The sequence below is a fragment of the Vicia villosa genome, unplaced genomic scaffold (assembly GCF_029867415.1).
Source record: "Vicia villosa cultivar HV-30 ecotype Madison, WI unplaced genomic scaffold, Vvil1.0 ctg.000351F_1_1, whole genome shotgun sequence".
NCBI classification, from domain to species: domain Eukaryota; kingdom Viridiplantae; phylum Streptophyta; class Magnoliopsida; order Fabales; family Fabaceae; genus Vicia; species Vicia villosa.
In genome coordinates, this window is record NW_026705157.1 from 461,157 (window position 1) to 476,103 (window position 14,947).

A 14,947-nucleotide genomic window follows, 5' to 3' on the forward strand; every position below is an offset into this window, starting at 1 on the left:
ATCTTCGAAAAAATTTATGAACGCTAGGTATACTTTAAAGTAACCATCATTCAAACATTACTGCAAGAAAATAAGATTGTCAAATGTGGAAACCTTAAGGTGGGTGAATAACATTCTAGTGGAGAAGTGGAAAAGGGCATTTGACAAGGGTCGACGATAAGGTCACAGGACAACAAACCTTGTGGAATCAATGAACTCTGTCTTTAAATGCATTAGATACTTACCCATAATTGCATTGGTGAGAGCAACCTATTATAGGTTAGAAGCATTGTTTGCTAACAGAGGTACAAAATGGAGTCTAGAGTTAGAATCGGGAAATTGTTTAGTGAAAACTGCATGAAATTCATGAAGGAGGAAACTAACAAATCTAACGCACATCTGGTCACAAGATTTGACCGTCAAAATTCTAGTTTAAGTGTCGAAGAGGAAATGGACTATAATGAGGGGTGACCAATAGGATACTATCGGGTCGAACTACATAAAGGTTGGTGCGAGTGCGAAAAGTTTCAAGCCTTCTGTATGCCTTGCTCACATGTTATTGAGACATGTTCCAGTGTCTTCCGGGATACATTCTTGTATCTATTTGACGTTTAGAAGGTCGTAAATTTATTGTGCCAACAACAATATCTCCCCAATGGTAGATAGCGAGACATATTATCATACATATCAAGGGGATGTAATTTGACTCTACAAAAATATGGGAAACAGGAAAAAAAAAGTCACCCAAACAACATACATATTAGTACCGAAATGTATATGACTAAAAAAATGGAAAGAAAGTGTGGTATATATGGTTTTACCGGTCACACACGAATATGTTGTCGTGATGTTGAAACTAGTTCTAGTTAAAAATCAATTTTTTTTTTAATTTTTCTTGCAAACTTTGAATTTAATCTAGATAGCAGCTTTTGGTTGCAAACAAAACGAAACACCAATACAACTAAAACAACAAGACAAAAAACAAATAAAAACACTTAACACTACAAAATATCTAATAGCATGCAACAATGAAAACAATATCATATTTTTCATCAAGAGCATTCAACATTACATCCCTAATATGATTGTAGTCTTAACTGGCCATCAACGATGCTGAATATCGTCATTGTCATTCACAATAAATATGTGTAAAACAAACTCGTCTATTATTCAAATCCTTCTTTCACCTCCATTAAACTATTAATGTAACCAACATTTCAAGCTAGTCTAAAGTTCCTCGAAATTCCAGTAAAACATAAAAGGGATCTTCATGGGAAACTTTGTCCTTGAATAAATAATATGCCCAGTTATACTCATGTTAGAACAAATGAACAATTTTTTTAAAGGAAATTGAGAATAGGTGTGAGGGAATGGTTCACAAGACATTTTTATTTATATAAATTTCGTCATAAATATGCTACAATCAAATTAGCATGTTCGATTAAAATATAATATAATAATATTTTATTATATAAATTAAAAAAATAAAAATTGCAATAGAACCATGTGTCAAATGAATTGGCGCCTTCTTTAAGCCTTAAAGAGGACACGTCAATTGAATTGGCGTGTCCTTATAACACTAAATGCATGTGTCAATTGAATGTACATGGCCTGTAAATATAAAGTGGATGTGCCAATTGAATTAACGTGCGATTTAATTTTTTGTTTTTGAAATATGGATAGTTTGAGATATATGAAAGAAACATGGTTACTTGAAATTTGATTTAGGAAACATGGACATTGGGATAAAAAAACTCTACTAGTGTGTTTCCAAATTCATGTTTTAGTTTTATTAAATAATAAATTTTAATTATTGCCTCTATTACTCTGACAGACAATTCTACTAATCTTGCAACCAGTCCTTCCATTATTGTTTTCATTATCCTTAAAGCTTTCAATGTTCACACCCATCATCCTAAAGCTCCTCAAATCAAAGAAATCATTTGGTGTCCTCCTGTAGGTCAATGGCTGAAGTGCAACACAAATGATTCTGCCTTAGGTAGCCCTGGTTTTTCTGCTTGTGCAGGGCTTTCCAGAGATAACAATGGAGAATGTGTAGGATGTTTTGCTTCAAACCTAGGCATTCTAAACTCTCTTCTTGCCATTGAACATACCAAAGATAATAGTTAGAACTTCCTATGGATAGAAATTGATTCTAGTATTACTACATTGGCCTTCTATATTCCCTTAATGATATCTTGGCAATTACGTAACAAATGGTGTAATTGCATTGCCATCACCAGTTCCATTGATCTCCCACACTTATAGAGAAGGAAATCATTGTGCTAATTCGTTAGCTAACATATGCCTATCTCTTGATAGCTTCAACTTGATCTCCAATTTCTATTAGAAAAGAAATTACTTTGAACAAGTTGGAAATGTCCAACTTTAAATTTGTTTAATATTGTTTCTTTCTTTAGTTTCTTTATGGATTTGACACTACCTATTTTTTTAATTTCATTTTAATATATGAGATTTATATAAAAATTAATTAATTACTTATTTAATTAATTTATTTGTGTTCCACATATACGTATTTTAAATAAAAAAAAATATCACGTCAGTAAAAATATCACATCATGTAAATTTAAAATATTCTTATAAACAAATTTTTTATGTAGTTAATTAATCTATCTAAAACAAAAAAACTACAACCATGAAGTTTTATATTAATAAAATTTACACAAATAAAAAACAAAAATAATTTATTATTAAAAAAACACATATTTATTCTAAAATTAAATTCCACTCATTTAGAATTTTCCTTTTTAATTAACTAATCAATCTAAACATGATGACTCATGGATCTTTTATGTCCAAAATTCGGATCTATTATCTTATTTTATTTTTTTTATTTTATTTTATTTATTTTTCCTTTAAAATATTGAAAGAGATCCCCATTTTTTTTATGAACAGAAAATTGTGAAACTGCCATTTGGTTGGGTCTCTCTCTCTCTCTCTCTCTCTCTCTCTCTCTCTCTCTCTCTCACATTTTCCATTTCCTCACACTCAAACACACTTCTGAAACCTTTGTTCATCACCCTTCTTCTTCAAACGCTGCTCATTGCCTCAATCACTTGCTCAAAACTTTCAGATCGGTGTTTTTCTCTCTCCGGCAAACAAAGGTTTGATTTTTTTTCATTTTTTATTACTTAGAGCACACTCTTTCCTATCCATGGTGTTTTTCTCTTCAAATTTGGTGTTTTTTTGTCATTGCATGTGAAAACAAAAACTGGGTCTGTAATGGGTTTGATTTTGATCTCATTTTTATGTTTTGTTGCTGTGATGTTTTTTGTGGTTCAACAGTGATGCTAAATTGGTTGCATGCAAATGGGTTTTCTTTGAAGTTGTTCATTGAAAGTTTCTGTTTTGAATTCTGGGTGTTTTTCTTCATTCTCTTCTGTGCATGAATTGATTATTGGTGGATTTTGGTTCTTTGTGTTTTATCCCATTTTATTGCTATGTAAAATGATGGAAATGGTTTTGGGCTGAAGTAACAAAGGAAAATTTGTGTGTTTTGAAAACGGGGTTTTGAATTTCAATGGAAATTTGATATAGATTGATGTGTCTTTGACCTTGCATGCAAAGGAATCAATGTTCTAATGATCCTTTTTGAAGTAATTTGAAAAGAAATGAAAAAAAAAAACTTTTAGGTCTTAATTTTTCATCCCTACATTTATCCTATGAAGCATACACCCCGAACACAACACTGACACCGCGATACTAAATAAATTAAACATAATCACAAGTGTCGTTGTTCACACACCTTTTTCAGAGGTGTCACTGCTATAGAGTTTTTGTCTATTATTATAAATCCTAAAATCTTATGGACAATCACTTTTTTGGGGCAGGATTGAAAGTTTTGGTCAAATGGTTTAGTTTTCGGCTAAAATAGTTGAATGTGTGATGTGAAGTGAATTGTTAACAGTGGAAATTGGTAAATGGGGATCCAAACAATGGGGTCTCAAGGAGGTGGTGATGGTAATGGAAAACATTCACAACTCCAACCTCTTGTGCGGCAAAGTTCGGTATACAGTCTCACACTTGATGAAGTTGAAAATCAGTTAGGTGATTTGGGAAAACCGCTAAGTAGTATGAACCTAGACGAGCTTCTTAAAAATGTATGGACTGTTGAGGTGAACCAGTCAACGAGTTCGGACAATGAAGGAGCAGCACAAGCTAGTGAAGCTTCTCTACAACGTCAAGCTAGTCTGTCGTTAAAAGCTGCATTGAGCAAGAAGACTGTGGATGAGGTATGGAGAGATATCCAACAAAAGAAAGACAGCGACGAGAAGAAGACACAGGAGAGACAAACTACTTTAGGAGAGATGACATTGGAGGATTTCTTGGTGAAAGCGGGTATAGTTGCTGAAGCGCCTTCTAATAAAACGAATACCGATACTACCGCTGGAATGGATTCAAATGTAGCAGTATCACAGTTTCCGCAATCGCAAGGTCAGTGGATTCCGTATCCGCAATCGCAACCACAATTTCAGCAGCATCTACAACAAAGTGCAATGGGGGTTTATATGGCTAGCCAGGGTATGGCACAGCCGATACACATGGGGGTTGGTGCGTCGATGGAGATTCCGTTTGCAGATAGTCATATGGCACTGGCTGCACCTCTTATGGGAACTGTGTCGGATACGCAGATTTCCGGAATGAAAAGGAGCGCCCCTGAGGATATGGTGGAAAAAACTGTTGAGAGAAGGCAGAAAAGGATGATCAAGAATCGGGAATCCGCTGCCCGTTCAAGAGCAAGGAAACAGGTAACCACTTTCTTTGTCCTTGTTATTTAATCGGTTTTTGCTGAAATGAGAACCCCAAATCTGATTAATAACTTTTATAAACAGGCTTACACAAATGAATTGGAGAACAAAGTTTCGCGCTTGGAAGAGGAAAACGAAATGCTGAGGAAACGAAAGGTTAGATTCTGTTTCAAAATTCTAAGTTTAATCGCTTTAAGTTTGTTCTGGTTGATGAAGCAAATTCCTCAAATACATATCTTCAGTCCTTAGATTGAATAGTTTGTCAATTCGTTGATTATATTTTCAGCTTTGCATCTTCTGGAGATACGAAACTCTGCGTATTATGTTTCTGTAATCGAGATCTGAGCATGTGTCATTTGGATTATCAGATTATGTTATTAATTTTTTTTTTGTCTTCAACATGCAGGAGCTAGAGACTATGTTGCCATGCGTACCGATTACTGAACCTAAATACCAGCTACGCCGAATAGCATCTTCTCCATTCTGAGTTTTGTGTAGCTATAAGTAGAGGTTTGTAGATACGAGAATGAAGGGAATCTTTGGTTGTAGTTTTAATGTGGGTTTGAGACACATGCGTTGTGGTATCTCTGAAATATGTAATGCTTTCTAACTCCTCTGTTAAGTTCTTGAGTAATTAATCATGATAGGCAATGTTGTAGTTTCAGCATTTTATTTTACAGTCATTTCAGTCATGGATTGATTTCATTTCAGTGTTTTGGGAAGGAATATATGTTGGGTCTTACCATTTTTGTTGTCATGGGAAAGTAGAACCACTCTCAATGAGTCGGAATCACGTACTTTCAAGTCTTTTTCTTTGTGACGCACCATTAAGCACCGATGAGCCAAATCATCTTCGTCTGAATTTGAACTAGAGGAGGAAGATTCTTCGTCTTCTTCCCAATCAATGTAGGCTCTTCTTTGCATGCATCGTTAAGCACAAATGAGCCAACTCATATTCTTTCCAAACAATGTAGACTCTATGATCTTCGTCTTTATGGCCATTTGATATTCTACCAATGATGTCCCTATAATCGTGTGTCCCTGTGTCTATGCATTCACTGGTTTTAAATGCAAAATTGAATGTCATGTCAATTTGGTACAGGCATTTTTATGTTCACCCCCAAAAATATTTGATTTTTCTTGGTTGGATCATATTTTTCTATATCTGTAGTAAATAATCATTTAGCAGTAAAAAAAGTACAAAAACCAATAACTATCTTTGTGATAACAAATCCATATCTTTAATGAGCACGCGTGTATATATACACAATAACACTTGTTTTGTTTATATCGAGAATAAAACCATTTCTATTATTTTTACCAAAAAATAATAATAAATCATATTTTGTTATTGAAAAAATTTAGGTAAATTGGATAAAGAGATTTTAAGATTCAAATAATATTTACCCATTCATAAAAGGATTCTTAAATTGACATGAGGAACAACTTAGGCAATGATGTTAATGAAGATTGGCAGGCCATTTGGACAACTGCGTGTACATTATATGTTACTGGAGAAACCAGCGAGTACATGTAGCTGACTTCATAATGCCACAAAATCTGCCGCATGAGATTAAAGGTCCGTTTGGTTCAACGGAGGGGAGAGGAGGAAATAGAGGGGAGGAGAATGGTTGGGAGAGGAAGAAATTTAATTAAATATGCGTTTGGTTCAAAGAAAAGGTCTGTTTGGTTCAACGGAGGGGAGAGGAGGAAATAGAGGGGAGGAGAATGGTTGGGAGAGGAAGAAATTTAATTAAATATGCGTTTGGTTCAAAGAAAGAAGGGGAGGAATTTTAAAATTAATTTACTTTTTTATCCTTATAAATATTATTATTTGTACTCAGTAAAAATAATTCTAAATAACAATAGTATTGAGTAAATTTCACCAAGTAAAAACTTGTTTACTCATAAATCATAACATAACAGTAAATAACAACACACATTAGTTGAATTATATATCTTTAACGCAAATCAAATCATTATCTATGATTCATCTAACCCAATAAAATAATTTTTACAATTAAAAATAGATAAAAAATTGGCAAATAATATTAGAGTTAAAATATTTATTTATAACATAAATATATTATATTTACATATTTTGCATATTATTATTATTATTATTATTATTATTATTATTATTATTATTATTATTAATAGTATAATAAGAAAAATCTTATGAGAAAAGGGATGGTGCGTGTAAATTATTTTTACACTGTCAACCAATGACGACCATGTAAAGTGCCAAGTCACACTATAAATTTTAAAATATTTTTATGATTTGGTACTTTAAACTATTCTAATTAAATGTATGTGTAATCTTTTTTTACACTGACAGTGTACTACCAGTAAACTCAAATCTTATTAATATTATATATTATAAATAAGATCTGATATAATAAGTATATTATTATTATAAGAAAAATAATATAATATCAAAAAGGGACATCCAACAAAATAAAAAGAAAAAACTCACCTTAGAGCAACAACGCACAAATAGCAACCGCACAATAAAAAAATAAACGTGAAATAACACAAAAAAAATCTAGTCTTTAAGGGGGCGTTTGTTTCACGGTGTTAAGATTTATTCCTTAGAATTTGTAATACCCCGGTTCTGCGACACCGGTATTTTCCTTTAATTGATTAATTGAGTAATACAAGGACACCTTGGTCTTGTTTCAATCTAATGGATAGTGTGTATATTCACATGTCACGAATAATTAAAGGAATTAGTTGGATTATAACTAGATGGCAAACTAGTAATTTTGGCATGGTTAGAGGACAAGTTGGTCATTAAACATGGTTGCATGAACTCATAAGGTCTTCTTTGGTATGATGGTGAGGCAAATCAGTTTTTGATAATGGAAGAAGGGAGAGAGAAAGAACAGAAGTTTATGTTCTCTCTCACAAACTCCATTTTCGCACTTGGGTACAACCTTCACAAAAAGGGCAATAACTTTCTGCTCATAACTCCGATTGTAACGATTCTGGTCTTATTGGAAAGCTTACGAAATTCTCTTCAATTTTCATATAAGGTTAATGCTCATAGCTTGTTTATTGATGGAGATAAACGCGTTTGAAGTTGAACAATTGATGCTGAAAGTTGGCAAGAGAGAGTTACGGGTTTGGCTAGCTTGAAGGTGAAGTGTTGGTCAAGAAGGAAGTTCTATAGCAGCAAGAACACTATCTTAATCTCCATTTAGTTCAAGGTGAGTCCTTAGTTAGAGACTTTGGGAAACTATGGGAATTGAATGTTTGGGGTTTAGGGATTGTGAGATAAATCCATGAAATCCATGATGCTAAAACATGCTATGTGATAATTGTTGGTTGTTTGTGATGCATATTACTATTATATGTTGTAAATTGACACATGTAGGTGGATTCAAGGGGTTAAGGCACCCCATGGCAGAATTGGTGAGCTCTGCGTTTTTCTGCATCTGTGATGGTCCGCTAAGCAGGCTAAGGCTGCTTAGCGGATGCTGTTTGTGATTCCAAAAAATCGCGAGTCCGCTAAGCGGAAGAACATTTGAGCTCCGCCACTGGAAAGTCCGCTTGGCGTGTGATGTGTGCTAGAATTGAAGTGGACCAATACTATGTGGTAAGTCGCGTGCCTTAAGGGCTATTATCGGATGTACCATTGTGGATGTACTTGTGGGAGTCTATAGGGCGTGTCTCACTTACGGAATACATCGAGCGTTCTTGGTACGATAGAACACATCTGAGCTATCATTGCAAGTGTACTTGTGAGAGTCTTAATGGTGTTTTCTCACTTGCGAAATACACTTGGCATTCTTGGTATGGTAGAGTGGTGATGCTACATAGGAAATATCACCCGAATAACTCACCTCTAGTGGTGCCACATAGGCTACGCCACTAGGCTCCCACCCGAATGGGCTTGTGTAGTCAATTAGGCGTTTTCGCACTTGCGGAACCCATATTGCGTATGGATGATGACGGGGTTGTGACGCCATGTAGGCAATGTCACTCTGTTCCCGATTTAGTTTGGATGACTCGTCACGGATGGGATTCCATGTAGGATGCATCTGCCTCATCTAGCGATGGTCTTGTGCGAGCCTCTTTGACATTATGCACTTGGTTACTCACCGAGGGTGTGTTGCGAAACCTAGGTAGACTGGCGTTAACGTGCTTCTGGATTCCCCGTACATGGGTGCGGGTTTTGCATACTTGTTTGTATATCTTGTGTATTTGTGACACGATGAGTCCTAAGGTGGACATGTCATATGTTTGCTCCGCATTTGTACTGGATGTGAGGATAAACCCCGAATCAATAATGGATTCGGTTTGTTGATGCATGTACCCTGTAGAACCGAGTGAACCTATATGATAGGAGGACTCGCTGAGATATAGTAATCTCACCCCAATCATCTTATCTTTTTCAGGTGCAGTTTGTAGTGTTCGATTAGTAGCAGGTTCGGATTGAAGATTTAGAAGTGGTGATGGCTCGGAGACCCTATTAGATCTTATCTTCCGCTGTGCAGATTCATTGAAGACACATGTTTTGTTATTCCTAGTAGAATTTCATGTTGTATTTAATATGAATCTTTCTATATCTATAGCTTTTGTATGTACTCAATATCAATTTTTAACGTTTCATGCATAATATACTAGTCAGTTATGTATGGGGTGTTACAGAATTACTATCCCGGGAAAATATATGTAGGAAATTTATTCCAAAGAATTCTTTTGAAAAATTGTTTGGCAAATATTTTATCATTCCTAGGAAAATGTGTAGTTTTAATTAATTTATTTAAAAAGCATATAAAATTTCATGAGAATCTACTTTCTCATCATTTAACATAGGAATAATTTCATGGGAATAATGGAAGTTATAAGAAGTTATTTTATTCATTGGAATCTTTATACCCAGGAATAATTTTTTTTCAACCTTGTAACAAACATGGGTATCCTCACTCTTTATCCATGTATTCTCAGGAATGAAATTTCTAAACTTGAAACAAACACACCCTAATAATTCAATAAGGACAATCTTGAAATTAAAGATATAATTGAGGTTAAAATAGGAAAATATCTCCTCTCCTCCCCTCCATCTACTCCCAACCAAACACACCCTAAGTTACAAGTCAAGAGCTACAACATGAGTATGAAATTATAAAACACCTTTACAAATCATCAAAGACTGGCGATGCAAATCTGTTGGACACCACCTGGGGAGGAATGGATTAGTCTTAATAAAATGGAGCGATTCAGTTCGAAGGAAAGGTTGGGTATGGCACCACCTGAGGAGGAATGGATTAGTCTTAATACAAATGGAGTGGTTCAATTCGAAGGAAAGGTCGGGTATGGCACCACCTGAGGAGGAATGAATTAATCTTAATACAAATGGAGCGGTTCAGTTCGAAGGAAAGGTCGGGTATGGCACCACCTGAAGAGGAATGGATTAGTCTTAATACAAATGAAGCGGTCCAGTTCAAAGGAAAGGTTGGGTATGACACCACCTGAGGAGGAATGAATTAGTCTTAATACAAATGGAGCAGTTCAGTTCGAAGGAAAATGTTGTGCCATTGTAGCAGAATTGTGGAGAGTTTTTGAAGGACTAGAGGTTGTTCAAGATAAATGTTTTAATAAGGTGGAGGTTCAAATTGATAGCAAGGAGGTGTTTGATGCAATAACGAAGGAGACCCACAAGATAGGTACAAGTTTGAGATTTATTCGCAGAATTAAAAGTTAAATTTCATGTATCTCTCATTTATCGTGAAGCAAACAGGTGAGCAGACGCTCTTGCAAAGTTAAAAATTAATCATAGTGAAGATTCTATTTATTATGAGGAGTATCCTGAACACATGTATGATATCTATTTAGATGATCTTACATAGACGTTTTTTAGATGAATTCTTATAATGTAGTTTTTCTGTTTTTGCGCTTATATGCTCTTGAATAAATAAAATTAGTCAGGCCTTAAATGATTCATCTTTTCTAAATTATGTACATCTTCATTGACTTTATTCTCTAAAAAAAACTTTTTAATAAACTTGTTTTTGAACAAGTTTGCATATAAAAATAAAATATTAGACATCTCTTAAGTAAAGCCACATTTCTAGTTTCATCTTTTGTTTTATACTTTAGCAAAGACACATTTCTAGTTTCAATTAGGCCAAATCATAAACCAGCATAGAATAGAATGCAAAAATGTAGCAGTTGACTCTCTCTTTGTCCATTCTAAAACAACTCTTACCACCCTACTTAATATTCCCTTCTACCTATCTTAATTTATTTCATAAACTAATCCAATTATCTTATACTATATTATTATAACCTAATGTCTATTTCAACCATTTCAATAACGCGTTTTTATATCTTCATCATTGAACATTGAACATATTATTATTATTACATATTACATACCCTCTTGTTCTTTTCTTCTTCATACATTTTCTAACTCTTCAAAATATATTCCATTTTTTTTTCAAACTCTTTTGTTTTTGATAATTTTCATTATCATGGGATATGGAACAAGAAAACTCTTAGATGAATATGAAGTTTCAGAGATTCTAGGTAGAGGTGGATTTTCAGTTGTTAGAAAAGGTACAAGAAAATCAAACAATGATGATGAAAAATCACAATCAGAATCAAAATCACAATCACAAGTAGTAGCAATCAAAACACTTAGAAGATTAGGTACTTCAAATAATATACCAAGGAAAAAAGAAGGTGGTGAAAAGAGCACACAAACCATGATGAACTTCCCTACAATGAGACAAGTTTCTGTCTCAGATGCATTACTAACAAATGAGATACTTGTAATGAGAAGAATAGTCGAAAACGTTTCGCCGCATCCGAACGTTATCGATCTTTACGATGTTTATGAAGACACAAATGGTGTTCATCTTGTGCTTGAGCTTTGTTCTGGTGGCGAGCTTTTCGATAGGATTGTTGCACAAGATAAGTATAGTGAGACTGAGGCTGCAACTGTGGTTCATCAGATTGTGGCAGGGTTAGAAGCTATTCATAAGGCTAACATTATTCATAGGGATTTGAAGCCTGAGAATTGTCTTTTTTTGGATGTTGGGAAAGATTCTAGTCTTAAGATTATGGATTTTGGATTGAGTTCTGTTGAAGAGTTTACTGATCCTGTTGTTGGTTTGTTTGGATCTATTGATTATGTTTCACCTGAGGCTCTTTCTCAAGGAAAGATTACTACTAAGAGTGATATGTGGTCTCTTGGAGTTATTCTATATATCTTACTTTCCGGGTATGTTGTTTTCTTTCCTTTCTTATGTTCAAATTCTTTAGGTTTTATGTTTCAACGATGTTCCGGTTAAATGATGTTCGGTTAGGAACTAGAAATAAAAGATGAGATGGTGAAATTGTGTCTTGCTGCGATGAAGCAAGTACTTTCACTGCGACAGAACAGGGTGAACCTGCAAAGTTAACACTTTACCGTCCAAGTCAATGAGAGAAATTAGAAGTAATGTGTGAGAATGAATTTTACTGTCTTAAATGATGCGCTTTAGCCTTATACATCAAAAGCGGTTGAAACCGCTCGCATATGATGTCATGTGTTGTGCGGACAACTATTAGATTGAATCGGGCTGTGTTTGATGAGTTGAAGGACAGAATTGTCTGCTTCTGATTTTAGCGAAGGTCTATATGTTCTCTGAGCCTTTTGACTCGATATTCACTCATGGGCATTTTGCTATAGATCTTGTGAACGGTTCAAGATAGATGTGTTTTTGGTAGAATCACGATGCGTAAATGTGTTTTTGACCGAAGCTATACTTTTAACATTGATATGCTAAGTTGAAAGAGATTCCTTATCATCGCTCTTGATTGTTTTATAGGTATCCACCTTTCATTGCTCAAAATAATCGCCAAAAACAACAAATGATATTGAATGTAAGTAACATCTTACACATAACAAGTTCATTCCATAGTTTTTTTTTCTTACTAAATAAAATGTTTTGGAACAGGGAAATTTTAGTTTTTATGAGAAGACTTGGAAGGGAATTTCACAATCAGCAAAGAACTTGATTTCAAGTCTTCTAACTGTTGATCCTGATAAAAGACCTAGTGCTCAAGAGGTATTCTAATTCTACACTTTTCATAACATTAGTAAATGAAAATATTGAAGTTTTTAAAATTTTTTGTGTCATTGGAACAATTGGAACAGCTTCTAAGTGATCCATGGGTTAAAGGTGAGAAAGCCAAAGATGATCAAATGGACCCTGAAATTGTCTCAAGGCTACAAAGATTCAATGCAAGACGCAAACTTCGCGCAGCTGCAATTGCTAGTGTTTGGAGCTCCTCAATCTTCCTAAGAACTAAAAGATTGAGATCATTGGTTGGATCCTATGATCTCAAAGAAGATGAAATCGAAAATCTCAGGACACATTTCAAGAAAATGTAAGTATTGTATTCATGATCGCATTTGTAATGCGACATGAACATATTTTATATGTCTGTCACGGTCGCTACAATTTCAACGTATTATATATTTGACATCAATTTTTCGATAATAAAAAATCGCAATGCGGATTGAGACTACTATTTAAAATCTCGGTTCCAGCTGTGATTTTGTTTTGACTAATGATGCTAGCTATGGGTTGTTAACAGATGTGCAGATAGAGACAATGCGACTCTTAGTGAGTTCGAGGAGGTGTTAAAAGCAATGAAAATGCCATCATTGATCCCTTTTGCAGCTCGAATATTTGATTTGTTTGACAACAACCGCGATGGAACGGTTGACATGAGAGAGATTCTTTGTGGCTTTTCGAGTCTCAAGAACTCCAAAGGAGAGGATGCTCTCCGCCTGTGCTTCCAGGTAATATTATAAATTCAATTGATAGTAAGTAGTTATATATAAAAACCGACTCAGAGTAATCTACACATAACCTCCAAAAACATAAGACTCAATTGATAGTAAGTAGTTACATATAGAAACCGACTCAGAGTAATCTACACAGGGTCTCCAAAAACATAAGACGGCCCTGAGAACATATTAACCTGATATGCATTTCTGATTTTATTTTTGTTGGCAAATAGATGTATGACACAGATAGATCAGGATGCATCAGCAAGGAAGAAGTAGCATCTATGCTAAGAGTAATGCTCATTCCTCTCAATGAATTAGCTTTACATTTTCACATTCATCTTTTAACAAAAGTATATATAAATTCACTAAACAGGCTTTGCCATATGATTGTCTTCCAACTGATATCACTGAGCCTGGAAAATTGGATGAGATTTTTGACTTAATGGATGCTAATAATGATGGAAAAGTTACATTTGATGAATTCAAAGCTGCTATGCAAAGAGATAGCTCTCTTCAAGATGTAGTTCTCTCTACTCTTCGACCATAGTTGTTTTTTAATTCATGATGTAATGGTGTTTTAATACTATGTACTCTTTTTTTTCTGTGCTCTTTTGAGGACTTTTTTATGTAAGAAGTTTTCATTCCACAAAGTATGCTATGTACTTTGTTTTTTCTCTTTTGAGGAATTGTTTTTATGAAGTTTTCATTCCACAAGGCACAAAGTAAACATTATTATAGAAGAGTAACAATGTTTTTGGATCTGCCCGGATAATTTTGGTGCATGGAAAAATTAATATAATCGTATCTTATATGATCATATCATTAGAAGTAATTCCTTTATGTATCTTATATTGTAAACTTATTAACAATTTATTTAGAAAGTTTATTTGTTAAATTGTTATAGATTAAAATATAAATAATTTTGGTACAAATAATTTTTGAGTAATTCTGAAATCATTTTTCTATTAATTTTTGTTGGCGAGAGAAATACCATCACGAAAATATTATTTGCGTTAATTAATGATAAATGGAACAAGCGTAGTTTGAAGATTTCGTTATGATTTTCACAGTGTTGCACACTAAATTTTCTAATGTACCCCAATAGAAGATTTGTCACCTTCTCTAGAAATGGTAGCAAAGTTTGAAGTTTTATAACTTTTGGACAAAGACACCAAAATGTTTATACCTCGAGGACGAGGTTTCATATACATTGGTTTTTTCATGGGGTTAAGCTGTATGTCAAAGTAACTCTTAATTATATCGACTATAAGTTTAGGATTCAATTGCTCTTGTCCATGAGGTCAAAGCTCGACTACAATTTGATGATGTCACCGATTATCTAGGAGTTTCGGGAAAACTTGTTAAATTTAAATTGGGATGGGGGATTCCCCGTTTTACTAAAGTTGTA

The 14,947-nt window shown here is 34.2% G+C and overlaps 2 protein-coding genes across 2 annotated transcripts; both read left to right on the forward strand.

The window, feature by feature from the left end:
* The first annotated feature begins 2,916 nt into the window (after window positions 1-2,916).
* On the forward strand, window positions 2,917-5,624 carry LOC131627156 (ABSCISIC ACID-INSENSITIVE 5-like protein 2). Its single transcript, XM_058897990.1, has 4 exons — window positions 2,917-3,104; window positions 3,831-4,748; window positions 4,833-4,904; window positions 5,155-5,624. Exons 2-4 carry the CDS (start codon window positions 3,921-3,923, stop codon window positions 5,233-5,235), a joined length of 981 nt encoding a protein of 326 aa, XP_058753973.1. The 5' UTR covers window positions 2,917-3,104; window positions 3,831-3,920; the 3' UTR covers window positions 5,236-5,624.
* A 5,480-nt stretch (window positions 5,625-11,104) lies between these two features.
* LOC131627185 (calcium and calcium/calmodulin-dependent serine/threonine-protein kinase) lies at window positions 11,105-14,356 on the forward strand. The gene is made up of 7 exons (XM_058898024.1): window positions 11,105-11,979; window positions 12,569-12,623; window positions 12,698-12,808; window positions 12,898-13,130; window positions 13,341-13,548; window positions 13,770-13,829; window positions 13,913-14,356. The coding sequence occupies exons 1-7, from the start codon at window positions 11,228-11,230 to the stop codon at window positions 14,084-14,086; spliced, it is 1,593 nt and encodes a 530-aa protein (XP_058754007.1). The 5' UTR covers window positions 11,105-11,227; the 3' UTR covers window positions 14,087-14,356.
* Window positions 14,357-14,947: the final 591 nt, after the last annotated feature.

What these genes read in the sequence shown, in the direction of transcription:
- LOC131627156 (XM_058897990.1), top strand. Translation starts at nt 3,921, where the DNA reads ATGGGGATCCAAACAATGGGGTCTCAAGGAGGTGGTGATGGTAATGGA. An exon ending in GTTCAAGAGCAAGGAAACAG is followed by an intron (nt 4,749 to 4,832) that starts GTAACCACTTTC and finishes TTTTATAAACAG; the next exon opens with GCTTACACAAATGAATTGGA. An exon ending in AAATGCTGAGGAAACGAAAG is followed by an intron (nt 4,905 to 5,154) that starts GTTAGATTCTGT and finishes TTCAACATGCAG; the next exon opens with GAGCTAGAGACTATGTTGCC.
- LOC131627185 (XM_058898024.1), top strand. Translation starts at nt 11,228, where the DNA reads ATGGGATATGGAACAAGAAAACTCTTAGATGAATATGAAGTTTCAGAG. An exon ending in CTATATATCTTACTTTCCGG is followed by an intron (nt 11,980 to 12,568) that starts GTATGTTGTTTT and finishes ATTGTTTTATAG; the next exon opens with GTATCCACCTTTCATTGCTC. An exon ending in AAAGACCTAGTGCTCAAGAG is followed by an intron (nt 12,809 to 12,897) that starts GTATTCTAATTC and finishes CAATTGGAACAG; the next exon opens with CTTCTAAGTGATCCATGGGT.